At 37.1% G+C, this 18,593-nt stretch overlaps 1 protein-coding gene across 1 annotated transcript; it reads right to left on the reverse strand.

Moving 5' to 3' along the window:
- Positions 1-83: 83 nt before the first annotated feature.
- LOC137654140 (uncharacterized) lies at positions 84-4,852 on the reverse strand. Its single transcript, XM_068387781.1, has 2 exons — positions 3,722-4,852; positions 84-3,566 (listed from the first exon to the last, which is right to left on the reverse strand). The coding sequence occupies exons 1-2, from the start codon at positions 4,850-4,852 to the stop codon at positions 84-86; spliced, it is 4,614 nt and encodes a 1,537-aa protein (XP_068243882.1).
- Between the last annotated feature and the right edge of the window lie 13,741 nt (positions 4,853-18,593).

The following is an 18,593-nucleotide window of genomic DNA, read 5'->3' on the forward strand; positions in this document are numbered from 1 at the left end:
TTGATATAACTGTCCACTGAAGTTAAAGACGGTGTCTCTACTGCCTTGTGTGAACGGCAGAACCGTTTTAAAAAGGCAACTCCTCATACAAGTGAGTCCCAAGTAGAGAAATGTAAGAATCTGTCTATTCCTATATTGTGAGCAAGTGTAGCACTTGTCTTCTTTATGTCCACATTTATGCGAACTTCGTTGTCACTGTCTGGATCGACAAGCTGAAACTTAGTCTCAGAACCTTCCTCCTGTTGCAAAGTAAGATGCTTTGGTCCAAATAACCATTCGCTATTGTGAATTTCATGAGCTTCAAAGGATCTAGTTGCTGAATCAGCTAGGTTATGGTGCGTTGGGAAGTAGGTCCACTGGCTAGAATCAGAGAATTTTCTGATACGCTCCACTCTGTTTGCTACGTAAGTATAGAATCTCCTGGTTTCATTGTTGATATAGCCTAAGACAACTTTACTGTCTGTGTGGTACTTGACTGTTTCTATGCTTATATCTAGGTTATCTGTAATGTACTGTGCAATTTCTATAGCTAACACAGCTGCACATAATTCCAGACGTGGAATGGTATGGCCACCAGTCGGTGCAACCTTTGCTTTCCCGAGAACAAAACCCAAACTGGGTATACCACTGATGTCGGTTGTACGGAGGTATGCAACAGCTGCTATGGCTTTTTCGGATGCATCAGAGAAGACATGAAGCTCCTTGGAGACAGTTTCACTGAGGTAAGGCACATAAGTACGCGGTATGCGTAGCTTTTCAAGTTCCTGCAAGGTGTTTCTCCAAGATATCCACTCTGTGGCTGTTTCGTCTGAGAGGGGTTGGTCCCAATCAACAGTCTCTGAAACTAGCTTTCTGAGTAAAAGTTTACCATGTATTATGATTGGAGCTAGGAATCCGAGCGGATCATAGATGCTGTTAACCGTCGAAAGTATTCCTCTCCGTGTTATAGGTTTATTTTCAGATGACAAATGAAACAAGAACTCGTCCGTATTTACATCCCAGCTTAATCCTAGACTATTTTGTAAAGGCTTACTGTCGGCCTCTAGGTCTAGGTCCTTCAGGTTTGATGCCAGATCGTTGGCTGGAAAGGCTTTCATGACTTCCTCAGAATTTGATGCGATTTTGTGAAGCCTTAGGTTCCCATACATGGCTAGTGCCTTTTGTGTGTCTTTTATGAGATTGATAGCTTCCTCTTTGGTAGTGCATGATGTAAGGCCATCGTCTACATAGAAGTTTCTTGACACAAATTGCGTTACCCGGTTGCCGAAATCTTTTCCTGACGCCTGAGCAGTTTTCCTCAGTCCGAGCGTGGCAACGGCTGGTGACGTACTATTTCCGAACACATGAACTCTCATGCGGTATTCAACAAGGTCATTGTCAATATCATTATCTTTATGCCACAGGAATCGCAGATAGTTGCGGTGGTCTTCTCTTACCAGGAAACAGTGAAACATGTGCTGGATATCAGCTGTTACTGCCACCATTTCTTTGCGGAAACGTATAAGCACTCCTAAAAGATCATTGGTTAGGTTTGGGCCAGTCAATAAAACACTGTTAAGCGATACTCCATTACATTTAGCAGAGGAATCAAACACACCTCTGATCTGGTCAGGTTTCTTAGGATGGTAGACACCAAATAATGGTAAGTACCAGCACTCTTCGTGATCTTTGAGTGGTGGAGCAAGCTCTGCATGGTTATAGTCGAAAATCTTACTCATGAATGTGAGAAAGTGTTCCTGTTTTACCGGGTTTCTTCGCAGACTGGCATCTAATAGTATGGCACGTTGAAGAGCTTGCTGTCTGTTGTTTGGCAGAGACTGGCGTGGTACACGGAACGGTAACGGTGCTACCCAACTTCCGCTGGCGTCTCTCACAAGTTCATTGTCCATTTGCTTTAGGAACATTTTGTCCTCATAAGACATTGCTGGCTTGTCGTCATTCTTTGTTTTCTCAAATATAGACGAATGCGTATCCTGTTTTATGGGATCCGAGTAGTATTCTTTGATATCAAACTTGTTGATACATGGTTCAAACATTGATGGCTGTCCATTTGGTAAGATGTTGGTTAATTTGATATTAAGTTCAATTGGGATGTGTTGCTTGTTGATACAAGTTTCTCCTATAATCACCCATCCAAGTTTTAGCTGCTGAGCATATGGAGCCCTTTGCGAACCAAAGCGCTGATCAATCACATGGTGTGCCTCTATAAGATCTCTTCCAATTAACAGTAGAATTTGACAGTTATCATCAATAGGTGGGATGCTGTCTCTGATATCCATCAAGTGAGGATAATGCATTGCGACTTCCGGTGTAGGAATTTCATCTCGATTGTTGGGAATGTGATCACATTCTATTAAGGTTGGCAGATCTAATCTCGTGTCACCCTGTATCGATTCCATGACGAAGCTTCTCCCTCTTCTGCCTGAAGTAACTACTCTGCCAGAGCATGTCGATAGCGTGTAGTTTTCTGGCTTGTCCCATATGTTGAATAGATTGAAGAAGTCGGGTGAGGCGAGAGACCGATTACTTTGGTCATCAATAATGGCATACATTCGCACAACCTTGTCTGGACTGTCCTTGTGGAACACCTTCACTGGGAGTATTTTTGCACATGATTTACCACCATAATAATCCTTGCAGATCTCTGTGCAAGAAGAGTTGATTGAAGTTGTCTTAGTTTCAGCCATTTCAGCATGCTCCCCGCCGTGAGCTGCTTGGGGAATGTCCTTTGATAATTTCCCTCCAGTAACATGTAGTGCTGTAGCATGCTGTTTGCTTCCACATTCCTTGCAAGATATCTTGGCATTGCAGTTTCGGCTTATATGTGTGGTTGATTCGCAGCACTTGTAGCATACATTATTTTCCTTCAGTAGTTTTTTGCGTTCTTCTATAGACTTCATTCTGAACCCACGACATTCATTCAATAGATGTTTAGTTTTGTGAAGAATGCATACATTCTTTTCTTCTCTAGAACTTTCAGGTTTTTGGTCAACAGCTGTCTTACGGACGTTTATCTTGGTGTTGAACTGAGGTACACTCCGTGGAAAGGTCCCCTTTGCTGATGATGTAACGTTCGACTCAAGGTCGAGTCCCGGGTCGTTCTTTATCCGACTCATTTCTCTGATAAAGGAAGTAAATTCCTTGAAGGGAGGAAAGGCAACATCGTGCTGTGATTTATACCTGGAAGCTCTCATCACCCACTTCTCCTGAAGTCCGTATGGTAATTTACTGACGATAGGTTTGATCCCGGAGGAAGAGTCAAAGTAGGCAAGCAAACATCTGTGTTTTGGGTTTTCCTTATAGTATTCTATTTCAGACAGAATATCAGAAAGCTCGTACAGGCGTTTGTTGTCTTTATTTGTGAGTTTTGGAAACTGAGCAAGTTTGTTCTTGATGGATGCTTCCACCATTTCTGGGGTGCCGTAACGCTCATCAAGTCTCTGCCACAGTCTTTGTAAGCCCCTGCTAGGGTTGTCTGCATTAGACAATCTTATACTTATGGCATGCTTTGACGACTCCGCTCCTAGCCACTTGACCAAAAGATCCAACTGTTCAGAGTCCGACACCTGCAGTTCCCCGATAACGCACTTAAAACTTCCTTTCCATACGTGGTAGGATTCTGCCCGGTCATTAAAATTAGTCAGTCGAGAAAATAATAATCTTTGCGCAAGAGAAATTTGGTTATTTCTGATGTAGTACTGGTATCCTGGCTGTAATTCACATTAGCCACAGGAACGTTCGACATCGGGTTTGTGGCAAGGAACTCTGGTATACTATCCTGTTTTTGACTAAAAGTAGTAGGTCTCGGTACAGGAGCAGTTGTACTTTCTGGAAGTGCTGAGTCTATGGGTAAGACAGAATGTACCTCAGGTAGCAGACTCTGATTCACAGGAGCGTTGTAGTTAAGCTGTGCTGTTACTGGGGTCTGAGTCTTGTCTTGCTGGTTAGCTGGTTCTGGAAACTCGACTGGACCAGGGTGATTTTTAACAAAGTTTTGTACATGTTGCAGTGGGTCTTCAGTCTCCTCAGGAAGATGGCTTACTGCCTGACTGTTGTCACATTCTAGGACACGTGCTTCGGCCTCCGCAGCAGCAGCTTCTCTTTGAATCTCGAGAAGGTTCAAGGTGGCCTTCAGTTCAGCCTTCTCCCGATCAGCATGAGCAGCTTCCTGTTCAAGTTCTAATTTTCTAAGTGTGACTTGTTCTTCTAACATAGCCTCTTGCTTAAAGATCATGGCTTGTTTTTCTGCATAGGCAATTTTTACCCTGGCGGCCTCTGCTTTGGCCCGCTTTCTCCGTGCTAGACTTGACAAATCAGATCCTCTAGAGCACCCACTTTCTGAAGTCCTGATGCTCTTTGATGATCTTGACTTTGTATATTGTGCTTGTGTCAGGTTGCGAAAGTGATCGTGGAGCAATGCAATTACAAGGTTCACTTTTGCTGAACGAACTTCCGTGAGAGATGTACATGCATTTAGGTCCTTGATACTTTTTAGCGTCTTCATTCCTTTCAGAAAGGCTCCATACTCATCTACCAGTCTTTGGTGCTTAGTGTAGGACTGTAGGAGTTTTTCCTGAGCCTCGAGCAACAACTGAACGTCATTAGGTGGTGTTCTTACCTCCTCTAACTGGGGTTGTATCTCTGACCAAAGGTCCTCTAGTTGCTGACAGAATTTATCACGCCTCTCAATGTAAGCCTCCTGACCTCTTTGTGTTAGACTACGTGCATGTCTGGTCTCAGGTTGAGCCCCTGGAATTTCATTCGACAGCTTAATGTCAAACTCTGATCTCCTGATCGTTTCAGGATTCTGCTCCCCGTCCGCCCCTTTTGCGTCCTGTTCTTCCTGGTCCATTTTAAGAATTACTTGTTGATGTATGACCAACACTTAACACTGGCGAAACGATTGTCCAACTCTGGCACAAACGCTCTGTTGCTATATGTTAGATACTGTGTTGCATACTATCGTCGTAACAGCTACAGACAGCTTTGTCGACAGGACAGGTGCAGGACACAACAGGCAGGTTGTAGCTTTTTCACTTTATTGGCGCGTTCCAATAAGTTTAAACCATTGACTTGGCAGAAACAAACAAGTGTATCAGGAGCTGATGTTTATTTATTCTCTACCAATCAAAGATGGTGAAAAACTGAAAAATACAAAATAAACCAAATTTTACAATGTGATAAGTAATGTAGGCTAAATAAACTCTGAAAGTTTTGAAAATGTCCAAACAAGGCCATGGAAGTGAAGTTTACAAGTACAGTATGAACAAGTTGTACATGAAACAGTAGAAATTTCAGAAATATCAATATAGATCTATGAATAGTTATATAATTTCACAAGAAAACAAATCAAAATGTTATAGTTACATACGCTGTGGTTAGCCACAAATTGTATCAGCAAACAAGTTGTCCTGTAGATACCTTATAAGGCAGTATTCCTGTATGTAGGTAACACTATACTAATCTTCAGAGAAGTTTGTTTAACCTTTTGAAGACAATCTTTTCTGACACAGACCAGAAACTCAAACCTGTCACAACATAATTACAAGTGTAAACAGTCTGTTGAAGAACCACTCAACAAGCATTGAACACTGGTTCTAAACAATACTTACAAAATACTCAAAATACCAATTATCTCCTTTTACCAAGTTAAAAGAAAATTAACAAAATATACAGTAGGTTCCACAGATAACATCAGTTGCAATTCTAGACCATGTATAGAAGTGTTTGTCAAAATTAACCATTCCTATAAATGCAGAAGTATAAATAACATTTATAATATATAATATACTTTCGAGTCTATTGATCCACCAAAAAGTCACTAGTATTGTGCCACAGAACAAACTTCCTGTATGTCTAAAAACTATTATATCTAATTAAATGAATGTAGCTCAGTACAATATATATATATATATATATATATATATATATATATATATATATGTATATATATGTATATATATGTATATAAATAAATATATATATATATATATATATATATATATATATATATATATATATATATATATATATATATATATATATATATATATATATATATATATATATACAGTATATTATCTCTCATTTTAACTGCAATAGCTTGTCATATACAAAACAGTCGTATAATTGTCCTATTTCAAAGTACATCTTTCGCACTACCGAACGTAGATTCCTTATAAAGGCTGTATTCTATAATGGGTTCAGTTTTAAAAAGAAATTTGTGTATTTGTACTTGTGTGTGACTATGCTTATCCATATCAGTCGCCCTTAAAATATTCTTTAAAATTGCAGTATGATTATTAATTTACTGTAAGAAGTCATAAACAGTTATTCTAAAACAAAGCTTAAATCTGATATAATCCATGATTAATTCTGTAATTATATGTATCCCTTACTCAAAATCATTTATGAAAAAAGACTGAGATAGTCTACGTATAGGATTATTTGCTAAGACTTTCATATAACCATGTTAATCTTTAATATTCCATAATATTTCTTACAATAACATTAATACTTTTTTTGTATTAAACTACTGATACGGCAATATCGACGAACTCCGCCCACTAACCATCTCAATGATTTATTATTCTAGATAATGACATCTTTCTAATATAAACCTATATTTTTTCCATTACTGTGTGGGTGTTCATGAAGATAACATAATTTTAAGTAATATCATATATTTCATCAAAATTTACTAATCTGATAAATACTTTAAAAACTTTAGAGTTGCTAATCTCCATTCTGCTTAATGTTTTATTGTTTCCTGCCTGCTATATATATAAATTCCACATTGTATGCCATCTCAAACACATTTGAATATATCTTATTAAAAAAAAAACATAATAGATACTTGCTCAATCCAACCCACAATTCGGAATAGCAAAGTTAATCGTCAGTTCATATCCGTTTGTTAAAAAGAAAAAGAAGACATGTCCTTACTCCATAGAATCAGGAACACTGCACAATGTGCAAGCGAGGTGACTGGGTGACAAGACGAGTGCAAACTACGAGTATATTCGGACAGAGCATGAGTATATACACAATCCGTTCCAGTCAATAACGACACAAAAATTCAAACACAATGATGCAGGAGCATACAGGCATGAACAAGTTATCAGTGCGAGGGGAGAGCGATAACGACAATATAAAAAAACAGAAATACCGTTACAGTGTACGAGCCTGTGATACACGTGCGGTACAACAATCAGCTGTGATATTCTGTTTAATATATATGATCCAAAAGGTGTAGATTCTTTAATTTCTTTATTTGCATCGCCTTTGTGTATCACCTAATTTCTCTTAGACATATCGGTTTTTTTTTTTTTTTTTTTTTTTTTTTTTTTTTTTTTTTTTTTTTTTTTTTTATATTATTTCAAGGTCCCCTGGTGAACGTGACAATAAATATATAAGATATTTTCTGCAAATGGTGCTGATAGATGCCTGTTTCCATAGTGAATATAAATCATGAATTTACTGAATGGCTTGGAAATGTATGTATTTTTACCTAAAATAACTGGACAAAACATTCAACACTTCCCTTTAGTATAGATTAGTGTATCTCTCTCTCTCTCTCTCTCTCTCTCTCTCTCTCTCTCTCTCTCTCTCCTCGGTGGCATTATTATAATCAAAGTAAAGTGGAAAGCGACGGCCTTTCTTTACTCAAAATATAATTATTTCTTTTATATATCAATATATTTCATTATTTTTTTATCAAGAGTTCTTAAAAGCGAAAAGTTTCTTTACACAAATAAATAATCATCCGGAAATGATGATGAAAAATGGATTTTAAAAACGTATTTGATAGCACTACAACTTTCAGACAAATGATAGAAAAATATAAAAGGAAGTCAATGATGGAATGATAAATCGTAAAAAAAAAAAAAGAAAAAAAAAAAAAAAAAAAAAAAAAAAACATATTACTAATAGATGGCTGCTTAAGAAGAGAAAGAATAGAATCTGGAAGTGATAAGTATTGATTAAGGAATTATCCATCTAATAGAAGGTTTTCCGTTCTCAGTCTGACGCAAAATTAATCAGGATTGCAATCATAAAGTTAATGTGACGGAAACTTGAAATTGTTTTTTTTATTTCTTGACAAGGGAGCTATACAGGAAAAGGAAAAAAAAAATATAAGGAATATCTACTAGAATATAACCATGATATCCTAAAGTTTAAGTTCTTTTGCAAATCATAAAGGTAAGAGGTTGGAAACATAAATTGTTTTTTACTTTTTTATTTCGTGAAAAGAGAGCTATACAGGTAAATGGAACAGAAAAGAAATATCCTTAAGTAAATTTCCATGATATCCTAAAGTTTAAGTTATTTTGCATCATATTTTGGTTATAGGTTATGGTATTTCGTATTTTTTTTTTCTTTTTAGAAAACAAATGGTATAAAAATTACATTATGGATACTCACAAAAAACATAAAGGAAAAATATATATAATTAACTCTCTCTCTCTCTCTCTCTCTCTCTCTCTCTCTCTCTCTCTCTCTCTCTCTCTCTCTCTCTCTCTCTATGGCTTTACCGATAAACATAACATGCAATATTTTTAAGAATATTAGAGCTTAATGTTTTACCATAGAGAAAATGTGTATTTTATTCCTGTACTATCCTATAATATTATTGTGAATATAAGACTCTATATTGAGCTATTTCTCATAAAAGCGTTCAATAAGAAATGCAAATGATGGGTGTTTATGAAAATATTCAGATGAAACATCAGAGAATGATCTATTACGAACTCTGATTGGCAGATGTCACAAGTTACTAAGTGTCTGCCTCATGGTATGCTCTTCTCTCTCTCTCTCTCTCTCTCTCTCTCTCTCTCTCTCTCTCTCTCTCTCTCTCTCTCTCTCTCTCTGCATTATCATCATCTTCAAAGGGAGTCAGGAATCGAAATTTTATTTCCACTCTGGTTTCAAGTTACTTCTTTATTTCACCTCCGCTGCAGATATTTTGACTCGCAAATACTGCGAACTGAACCGAGATCAAAAGCAGGCAATTCCATCTTTGCTGTAGGGTATGACGTATAGAGTAATGAATCATACATTAAACTGCTCGTCAAGCCTATTACCACAGACTTTGATAGCGATGGAATTCTCTTGAGATACTTGTGGAATGAAAATTGTTAGAAAAGTAACTACGAATACTTTGCGATACTTTGGCATATCGTGAATCGATATAAAAAATGAGGATTAGAAATAGCGTCATTAAGTTGTCTTCTTAGTGTATTTTGCAATATTTTTCTCTGTATATTGTGTTAATCTCAAATCTATAATTGATATTATTACGCTTTTCATGTGAATCACTACGAGATAACACGTGACACCGTAAAATCAATAGATAAATTAGCTGGTTCCCTACTGAAAATGGGACAATAAGATTAATTTTAAAACATCAAAATAACTAACACACACCGTTACTATTAGCACCAAAACATTAGTTCTCAACCAACCTGATAATTTATATTCAATTAGAAGAACATATAGACATTGTCCTGTAGTAGGAGTGTAAGAATACTACCACCGTACGTCCTGTGTCGTAGAAAGCAATTAAAAGGAGATGCTGCCTTGAAACATTGTTTTTAACAAAAGGCTAATATCTGCCCACAGCCAATAACCGTGGAAACTGCTGCCATGCAGTTGGACTGCTAAATCAAAGGTTAGGCCCACCGACAATAACTGTGGTTAATGACTGCAATGCATGTGATCGTAAAAACCCTCTGCGGAATTGAATATTATAAACAATGACTGATGCAATGGCCCCTTAATGTAGGGATAACGGTGGGGGGGGGAAGAAGAAGAAGAAGAAGAAGAAGAAGAAGAAGAAGAAGAAGAAGAAGAAGAAGAAGAAGAGCATATAGGCAATAATTTTGATCCAAGGCTTCCTTAGAATTACACTAGATACGGTCAATCTCTCTCTCTCTCTCTCTCTCTCTCTCTCTCTCTCTCTCTCTCTCTCTCTCTCTCTCTCTGCTATTACGACTTACCCGAGTACCAGTAATTTGGTGCATTACGGAAACTCAAATATATTAGAACTTTGACTAATGTTCCCTTTGATTGAGTAGTAGATATCTCACGAATACCTTAATCAAGTTGTTTGTCTTTATTCGTGATATATTAACCAATATTATCATTATTGATCATAATTATTAATATAACAAAATCATATTAGGTATCGATATATTCCTCATAGGAATCTAGTTCTCAATGTTATTTTCAAAATGAACAATTGTTTTCAACAATTTTAATAACTGTGCACTTAAAATTAAAGAACAATGGCCCCTGGTTAGAAAAGGCATTATACATTTTGGAATTCACTCAAAAAGAACATAAAAACCCTTAATGAATAGGTAAACATAAGGAATAAACACACAAACACAGACATATAAAGATATATATATATATATATATATATATATATATATATATATATATATATATATATATATATATATATATATATATATATATATATATATATATATATATATATACGCGCGCGCGTGTGTAGGTGCATGCGTATATGAGTATGTTCATAAAAAAGTAAACCAATGTTATACAGAACTGTTTATCAGTAAGATTATAAATTCTTCTTGATTAGTCATATTGATATCATACGTATTGATAGTATGAAGAATGTTGCAAATTCATTTGAAAGTTTCATGGCAAAGAACAATTAATGTGCTAATAAGATTCAAATGTTTGATCTCTCTCTCTCTCTCTCTCTCTCTCTCTCTCTCTCTCTCTCTCTCTCTCTCTCTCTCCCCAAGTCATCACTCAACTCATTCATGTCAAAGTGAAGTTCAAGTCAGCTATTTCTTTTCAATTTGGCGATGTTAATTCTTGAAATTCCTATAAATTTCAAACATTTTGAATTATGAAATTACGACATCGGACCAACATCAAAGGAGAAAAACTTCTCCTTTACGCACAAACCAGAAGAAATCTGATAGATCATACATTTTGAACAGCTCTAATACCATTGCAATTTTTCGAAAATATCAGATATGAAATCCATCAGCGAAAGACGAGTATAATGTAACTGAGAAATGTCGATTGGATCAGAGCTTGTCATTCATTTACGTTTTTCCCTTTATCATATATATTTGCGAAAAGATAAGGATTTTCCTTCTATTTACTAAGCTTGCAAATGGAGAATGGTATCATTTATGAGCCCATATATTAAAAAAAAAAAAATTACTACCTCGAAATTTTCTAAATGTAATACTCCATATATTGAAATATATATATATATATATATATATATATATATATATATATATATATATATATATATATATATATATATATATACACATATATATATATATATATATATATATATATATATATATATATATATATATATATATATATATATATATATACACTCCCTACTTTTCCAGTCATGATTTCACCTGTTAAACAACATGATTGTCTTTTACAACGGCACTTTTAAATTCAAAACGAAGGAAAGTCGATTGAACTGGATACATAAATTTGTGCATAAGACCGACGTTTGGGTTACTCAGGACCACATGAGCTATACCTTCTAAGAAGATAGTTTAGGATATGAAATCCTAAGTGGAACTTTCTAAGATCAACCGATATATTTAAAGTAAATCCAAGGAAACAGTCTTCATCGATGAAGGTTTCTCTAAGATTACAGTAATAGAACATTAAAAAAAAGATAAAAACTAATATCTTGAAAATATACCTTCTAAGAACATTGCTGGGAGTATAAATTCTTTAAGTGGACTCTCTAAGATTCATTGATATATCTGAAATAAAGTCAAATCCTTATCAACGATTTTTTCACAAAGATTGCAATGATGAAACATAAAAGAGATGAGAACTAATATTCTGAAAATATTTCATTGAGTCGTGAAATAAATCTAAATGTAGTTTAAATCAAGAATTTATTTTTTCCCCATATGTTTCCCTTAAGATAACTGCTGTGTTAAATCCTACTTTCTCACATAACGAGAAACAAATTACGCATTTCACGAATTCTAGGCAAAGAACTTATATATATATATATATATATATATATATATATATATATATATATATATATATATATATATATATATATATGTGTGTGTGTGTGTGTGTGTATATATATATATATAGATATAAGATAAGACCTTCATCACACCATGTTTATGGCGTCACGGCAGGTGGGCAAAGTGCAACATTAATCCCGTGGGACGTGGATGGGACTCGGGTATGTTATATAAAAGAAAAGCAGCACGTCACTTAGCATATTGTACTCTCGTCAGATTGATCAATTTTAGTTCATTTTACATTTCATTCGTAACAGATTTCCAACCTTATCAACCATGATGAACATTACCAATACCAACGAAAAGGTCACCGATGCAGTCAGTGTTGTAATTATTGAACTATTCAAGTAATCGATTGTTTTCCCAAACTTTTGATTGAAATTTTAGCTTTCGAAACCGCTTTCGTCATGCGGTGGATATAAATAAGAATTTAGAATAAAAATAAACAAATTGAATTTCATGTTACTAATAATCTGGTCTCTTTTAGTTCTCAACTACTCAATTGATACGCTTGCGCAAAAAAAGAGTGATATTTAACCAAAAACCGATAAATCGGTTGGAACCTTTGACCGGGGACCCCTCTCCATGTCCTAAAATAAAGCAAAGAAAAAAGGTTCATCTTTTCAATTGAGCGTCTGAAAGAATTGATATATATATTTTGACCGGGTGTCACCGGTCGCTTGCTTTTAACATTACCCATAGTCATGGCGAGGAGTTGCCAATTTTTGAGAGAAGGTAGTAATGGTAATTGACTTATCTTTCATGTCAGTTACAGGACTCGGCGTTAAAGACTAATGTAGATCACACGGTATCGTGTAGCATGTAGGTACGTCTTGCAGGAACAATAAGTTACTTGATAGATGTCCATGTTGATGTATATTATGATGAGGGGGAATGCGGTTTATTGTAGAGATTAGGACGTAATACTAATAGGTAAAAAATTATCATAACTTGTAGATACGCGGTCAATCAATTGATGTAGGAGGTAAGAGGTAGAGAGTAAGGGAGGTAAAAGGTAAACAAATTTTTAGGTAAACAAATAAGGCGTGTGGTAAGATGTAAAAGTAAATCTAAAGGTAAGTAAGAGGTGATGGGTAACGGGTAGGAAGTAGGAGGTATGCTAGTGAATTAAGCGTTAAAAGGTAAGAAATGAAAGAGGTAGGGTACAAAAGAAAATGTGTAGAAAAGGTAGGAGGTAAAAGGTAAGTGGTAAGAGGTAGGAAGTAGAAGGTTAGAGGTAGGAGGTAAGAGGTAAAATGTAAGAGGTAAGAGGTAGGATGTGGATGGTAGGAAGTAGGAGGTTGGAGGTAAGAGGTAGGAGGTATAAAGATCTAGGATGTAGGATAAAAGATGTAGGAGGTTAAGGGTAGGAGGTAAGAGATGTACCTCTTATAAGAGGTAAGCGGTAGGAGGAAGGAGGTAAGAGGCAAGATGTTATGTAGGAGGTAGGAGATAAGAGGTATGATGTAGGAGGTAGGAAGTAAAAGATAGGGGGTAGGATGTAAGGGGTAGAAGGTAGGATGTGGAGGGTAGGAGGTAGGAGGTATAAGTATATAGGATGTAGGATAAAAGATGGAGGAGGTAGGAGGTATAACTATAAGAATGCAGGATGTAGGAGGTAGGAGGTAAGAGGTAGAAAGAAGAAACAAGGTAGGAAACAGGAAACACGTAGTAAGAGGTAATACCTATCAGAGGTTGGAGTTATAATGCGTTCCTCAGCATAGTATAGGTGTAGAATACTACATTTTATCTCCATGAATTGATCACAAATCACAGTGTTTTGTTTCATGACTATGGGTAATGTCAAAAGCAAGCGACCGGTGACACCCGGTCAAAATTTTTATACATCAACATGGACATCTATCAAGTAACTTATCGTTCCTACAAGACGTACCTACATGCTACACGCTACCGTGTGATCTACATTAGTCTTTAACGCCGAGTCCTGTGACTGACATGAAAGATAAGTCAATTACCATTACTACCTTCTCTCAAAGATTGGCAACTCCTCGCCATGACTATGGGTAATGTCAAAAGCAAGCGACCGGTGACACCTGGTCAAAATATTTATATCAATTCTTTCAGACGCTCAATTGAAAAGATGAACATTTTTTCTTTGTTTTATATATATATATATATATATATATATATATATATATATATATATATATATATATATATATATATATATATACAAAATAAACATGGACACAGCAAAGTCTAACTCTGCAGTAACGAGCCTTAAGAGGAAATTGAAATCAATCATTTCCTACATGGCAATGCATATTAAAGAAGCAAGTATCGGACATGCAGATGGAAGACTATTAAGAATCTCCATCAAATAGAATATTCGGAAATTAATCCACAGCTTCAACGACTTACAAAGGCACCAAAGGAACCCTTTTACTTCTCTGCTGCCAAAGGACAACATTCAGATTCCCTTCGCCATTTCCAAAGCTTTTGCATCGGTGGAGGCACCTCAGATCAGGTGAAGGTTGAGACAGGTTTCTGGTTATTTGTTAATGGTGACTATTTACGCATTTTCTGTGATTCATGGAGTCAAGATAATATCTTGACTTTAACTGGATCAAAAAAAGTGCTTCTTATAATGATAATAATAATAATAATAATAATAATAATAATAATAATAATAATAATAATAATAATAATAATAATAATAATAATAATAATGACTACTGAAAATAGTTCACGAAAACAGAAATGCCTTCCAATATAGAAAAAAAATATTGATATTGAAAGTGTATAAAAATTCGTGATTCAACATTCATTATTCATATGCTAATTCATATATTCTTTCAGTTCACCATTAAAAGAGAAATGACAGTTATGATTAATTACCTATTCACAAAGGAAATAAAAACGATAGACAATCCTACAGGAAACGGATGTTCCCATTCCAACCGAAGTCTCAGAGCCAACCATCATATAACAAGAGTTTTGGAAATGGAAATTCATGAAAGTGTTGATTGGAGAGTTGATGGATCTCAGCAGGATATAAATTTGTAAACACGCCCTCCCAAATGGAGCAAACGAGAATGCAGTTATATTTCGGAAATTTATTTAGTAGTAACATTTCTTGATCTCCGGTGTAGACGTTTGAGATGACGCCCCATAAATATGACTCTCAGAGTCACTTGAAACTAGTTTGAGCGCAGTCCCCAGTCAGTTGAAACAAGTTTCAGAGCACTCCCCAGTCACTTGAAACAAGTTTCACAGCACTCAAGAGTCTCTTGAAACAAGTTTCACTGCACTCCCGGGTCACATGAAACCATTTTCAAAGCACACCCCAGTCAGTTGAAACAAGTTTCACAGCACTCCCCAGTCACTTCAAACAAGTTTCACGGAACTCCTCAGGCACGTGAATAAGTTTCACAGCACCCCAGTCACTTAAAACAAGTTTCGCAGCACTCCCCAGTCACTTGAAACAACTTTCACAGCACCCCCAGTTACTTAAAACAAGTTTCCCAGCAATCCCCAGCCACTTGAAACGAGTTTCACGGCACTCCCCAGGCACTTGAAACAAGTTTCACAGCACTCCCCAGTCACTTGAAACTCATATCACAGCACTCCCTAGTCACTTCAAACAAGTTTCACAAAACTCCCCAGTCACTTGAAACAAGTTTCACAGCACTCACCAGTCACTTGAAATAAGTATCATAGCCCTCGCCAGTCACTTGAAACGAGTTTCACAGCATTCCACAGTCACTTGGAACAAATTTCACTGCACACCCCAGTCACTTGAAATAAGTTTCACAGCACTCCCCCAGTCACTTGAAACAAGTTTCACAGCACTCCCCCAGTCACTTGAAACAAGTTTCTCAGCACTCCCCAGTCACTTGGAACAAGTATCACAGCACTACTCAGTTACTTGAAACAAGTATCACAGCACTACCCAGTCACTTGAAACAAGTTTCACAGCACTCCCCAGTCACTTGAAACAAGTATCACAGCACTACCCCGTCATTTGAAACAAGTTTCACAGCACTCCCCAGTCACTTGAAACAAGCATCACAGCACTCCCCAGTCACTTGAAACAAGCATCACAGTACTCCCCAGTCACTTGAAACAATTTTCACAGCACTTCCCAGTCACTTGAAACAAGCATCACAGCACTACCCAGTCACCTGACACAAGTATAATCCCAGATACTTGAAACAAGTATCACACCACTTCCCTGTCACTTGAAACAAGTTTCACAACACTACCCAGTCACTTGAAACAAGTTTCTCAGCACTGCCCAGTCACTTAAAACAAGTTTCCCAGCACTCCCCAGTCACTTGGAACAAGTATGACAGCACTAACCAGTCACTTGAAACAAGTTTCACAGCACTCCCCAGTTACTTGAAACAGGTATCACAGAACTACCCAGTCACTTGAAACAAGTTTCACAGCACTTCCCAGTCACTTGAAACAAATATCACAGCACTACTCAGTCACTTGAAACAAGTTTCATAGCACTCATCAGTCACTGGAAACTGGTATCACAGCGCTCCCCAGTCACTTGTAACTAGTATCACACCATTCCCTTGCACTTGAAACAAGCATCACAACATTCCCCAGACACTTGAAACAAGTTTCACAGCACTCACCAGTCACTTGTAACTAGTATCACATCACTCCCCAGTCACTTGAAACTCATATCACAGCAATCCCAAGTGACTTGTAACTAGTATCACACCACTCAAACGTCACTGGAAACAAGTATCACAACATTCCCCAGTCACTTGAAACAAGTTCACAGCACTCCCCAGTCACTTGTAATTAGTATTACATCACTCCCCAGACACTTGAAACAAGTATCACAACACTTCCCAGTCACTTGAAACAAGTTTCACAGCACTCACCAGTCACTTGAAACTGGTATCACAGCACTCCTCAGTCACTTGTATCTAATATAACTCCCCTCCCAAGTCACTTGTAACTAGTATCACACCACTCCCCAGTCACTTGAAACAAGTATCACAGCACTACCCAGTCAATTGAAACAAGTTTAACAGCACTCACCAGTCACTTGAAACTGGTATCACAACAATCCCCGTTCACTTATAACTAATATCACACTTCTCCCAAGTCACTTGAAACTTGCATCACAACATTCCCCAGTCACTTGAAACAAGTTTCACAGCACTCACCAGTCACTTGAAACTGGTATTACAGCACTCCTAAGTCACTTGTAACTAGTATCACACCACTCCCCAGTCACTTGAAACTAGTATCACAACATTCCCTAGTCACTTGAAACAAGTAACACAACATTCCCCAGTCACTTGAAACTAGTACCACATCACTCACCAGTCACTTGAAACTGGTATCAAAGCACTCACCAGTCCCTTGAAACAAGCATCACAACGTTCCCAGTTACGTGAAACAAGTATCACAGCACTAACCAGTCACTTGAAACTGGTATCACAGCACTCCCCAATCACTTGTAACTAATATCACAACATTCCCCAGTCACTTGAAACTAGTATCACAGCACTCCCAAATCGCTTTAAACTAATATCACAACATTCCCCAGTCACTTGAAACTAGTACCACACCACTACCCAGTCACTTGAAACTAGTATCACACCACTCCCCAGTCACTTGAAACTAGTATCACGCCACTCCCTAGTCACTTGAAACTACTATCACACTACTCCCAAGTCCGTTAAAACTAGTATCACAGCATACCCCAGTCACTTGAAACTAGTACACATCATTCACCAGTCACTTGAAACTGATACCACAGCACTCTCCTGTCACTTAAAACTAGTAACACAGCACTCCAAAGTCTCTTGAAACTAGTATCACAGCACTCACCAGTCACTTGAAACTGATACTAAAGCACTCAACAGTCACTGGAAACTGGTACCACAGTACTTCCCAGTCACTGGGTACCACAGCACTCGCCAGTCACTTTTAACTAGTACCACAGCACTCACCAGTCACTTGAAACTGGTACCACAGTACTCACCAGTCACTTTAAACTAGTATCACAACACTCCCCAGTCACTGGAAACTAGTATCACAGCACTCCCCAGTCACTTGAAACTAGTATCACAGCACTACCCAGTCACTTGAAACTGGTACCACAACACTCACCGGTCACTTGAAACTAGTATCACAGCACTCCCCAGTCACTTGAAACTGGTACCACAACACTCACAGGTCACTTGAAACTAGTATCAAAGCACTCCCTAGTCACTTGAAACTAGTATCACAGCATTCCCCAGACAATTGAAACTAGTACCAAAACACTTCCCGGTTACTTGAAACTAGTACCATAGCACTCACCAGTCACTTGAAACTGGTATCACAGCACTCCCAGTCACTTGAAACTAGTATCACAGAATTCCCCAGTCACTTGAAACTAGCACCATGGCACTCATAAGTCACTTGAAACTACTACCACAGCACTCCCCTAGTCACTTGAAGCTAGTATCACACAACTCCCCATTCACTTCAAATTAGTATCACAGCACTCCTCAGTTAGGTACTTGAAACTAATATCAC

Source organism: Palaemon carinicauda, chromosome 15 (genome assembly GCF_036898095.1).
Source record: "Palaemon carinicauda isolate YSFRI2023 chromosome 15, ASM3689809v2, whole genome shotgun sequence".
In the NCBI taxonomy this organism is placed as follows: Eukaryota; Metazoa; Arthropoda; class Malacostraca; order Decapoda; family Palaemonidae; genus Palaemon; species Palaemon carinicauda.

Bases quoted from the DNA above. Each gene is read 5' to 3' on its own strand.
- LOC137654140 (XM_068387781.1), bottom strand. From the start codon at position 4,852: ATGGACCAGGAAGAACAGGACGCAAAAGGGGCGGACGGGGAGCAGAAT. The intron at 3,567-3,721 runs GTGAATTACAGC...GGGGAACTGCAG, and splicing joins CGAACGTTCCTGTGGCTAAT to GTGTCGGACTCTGAACAGTT.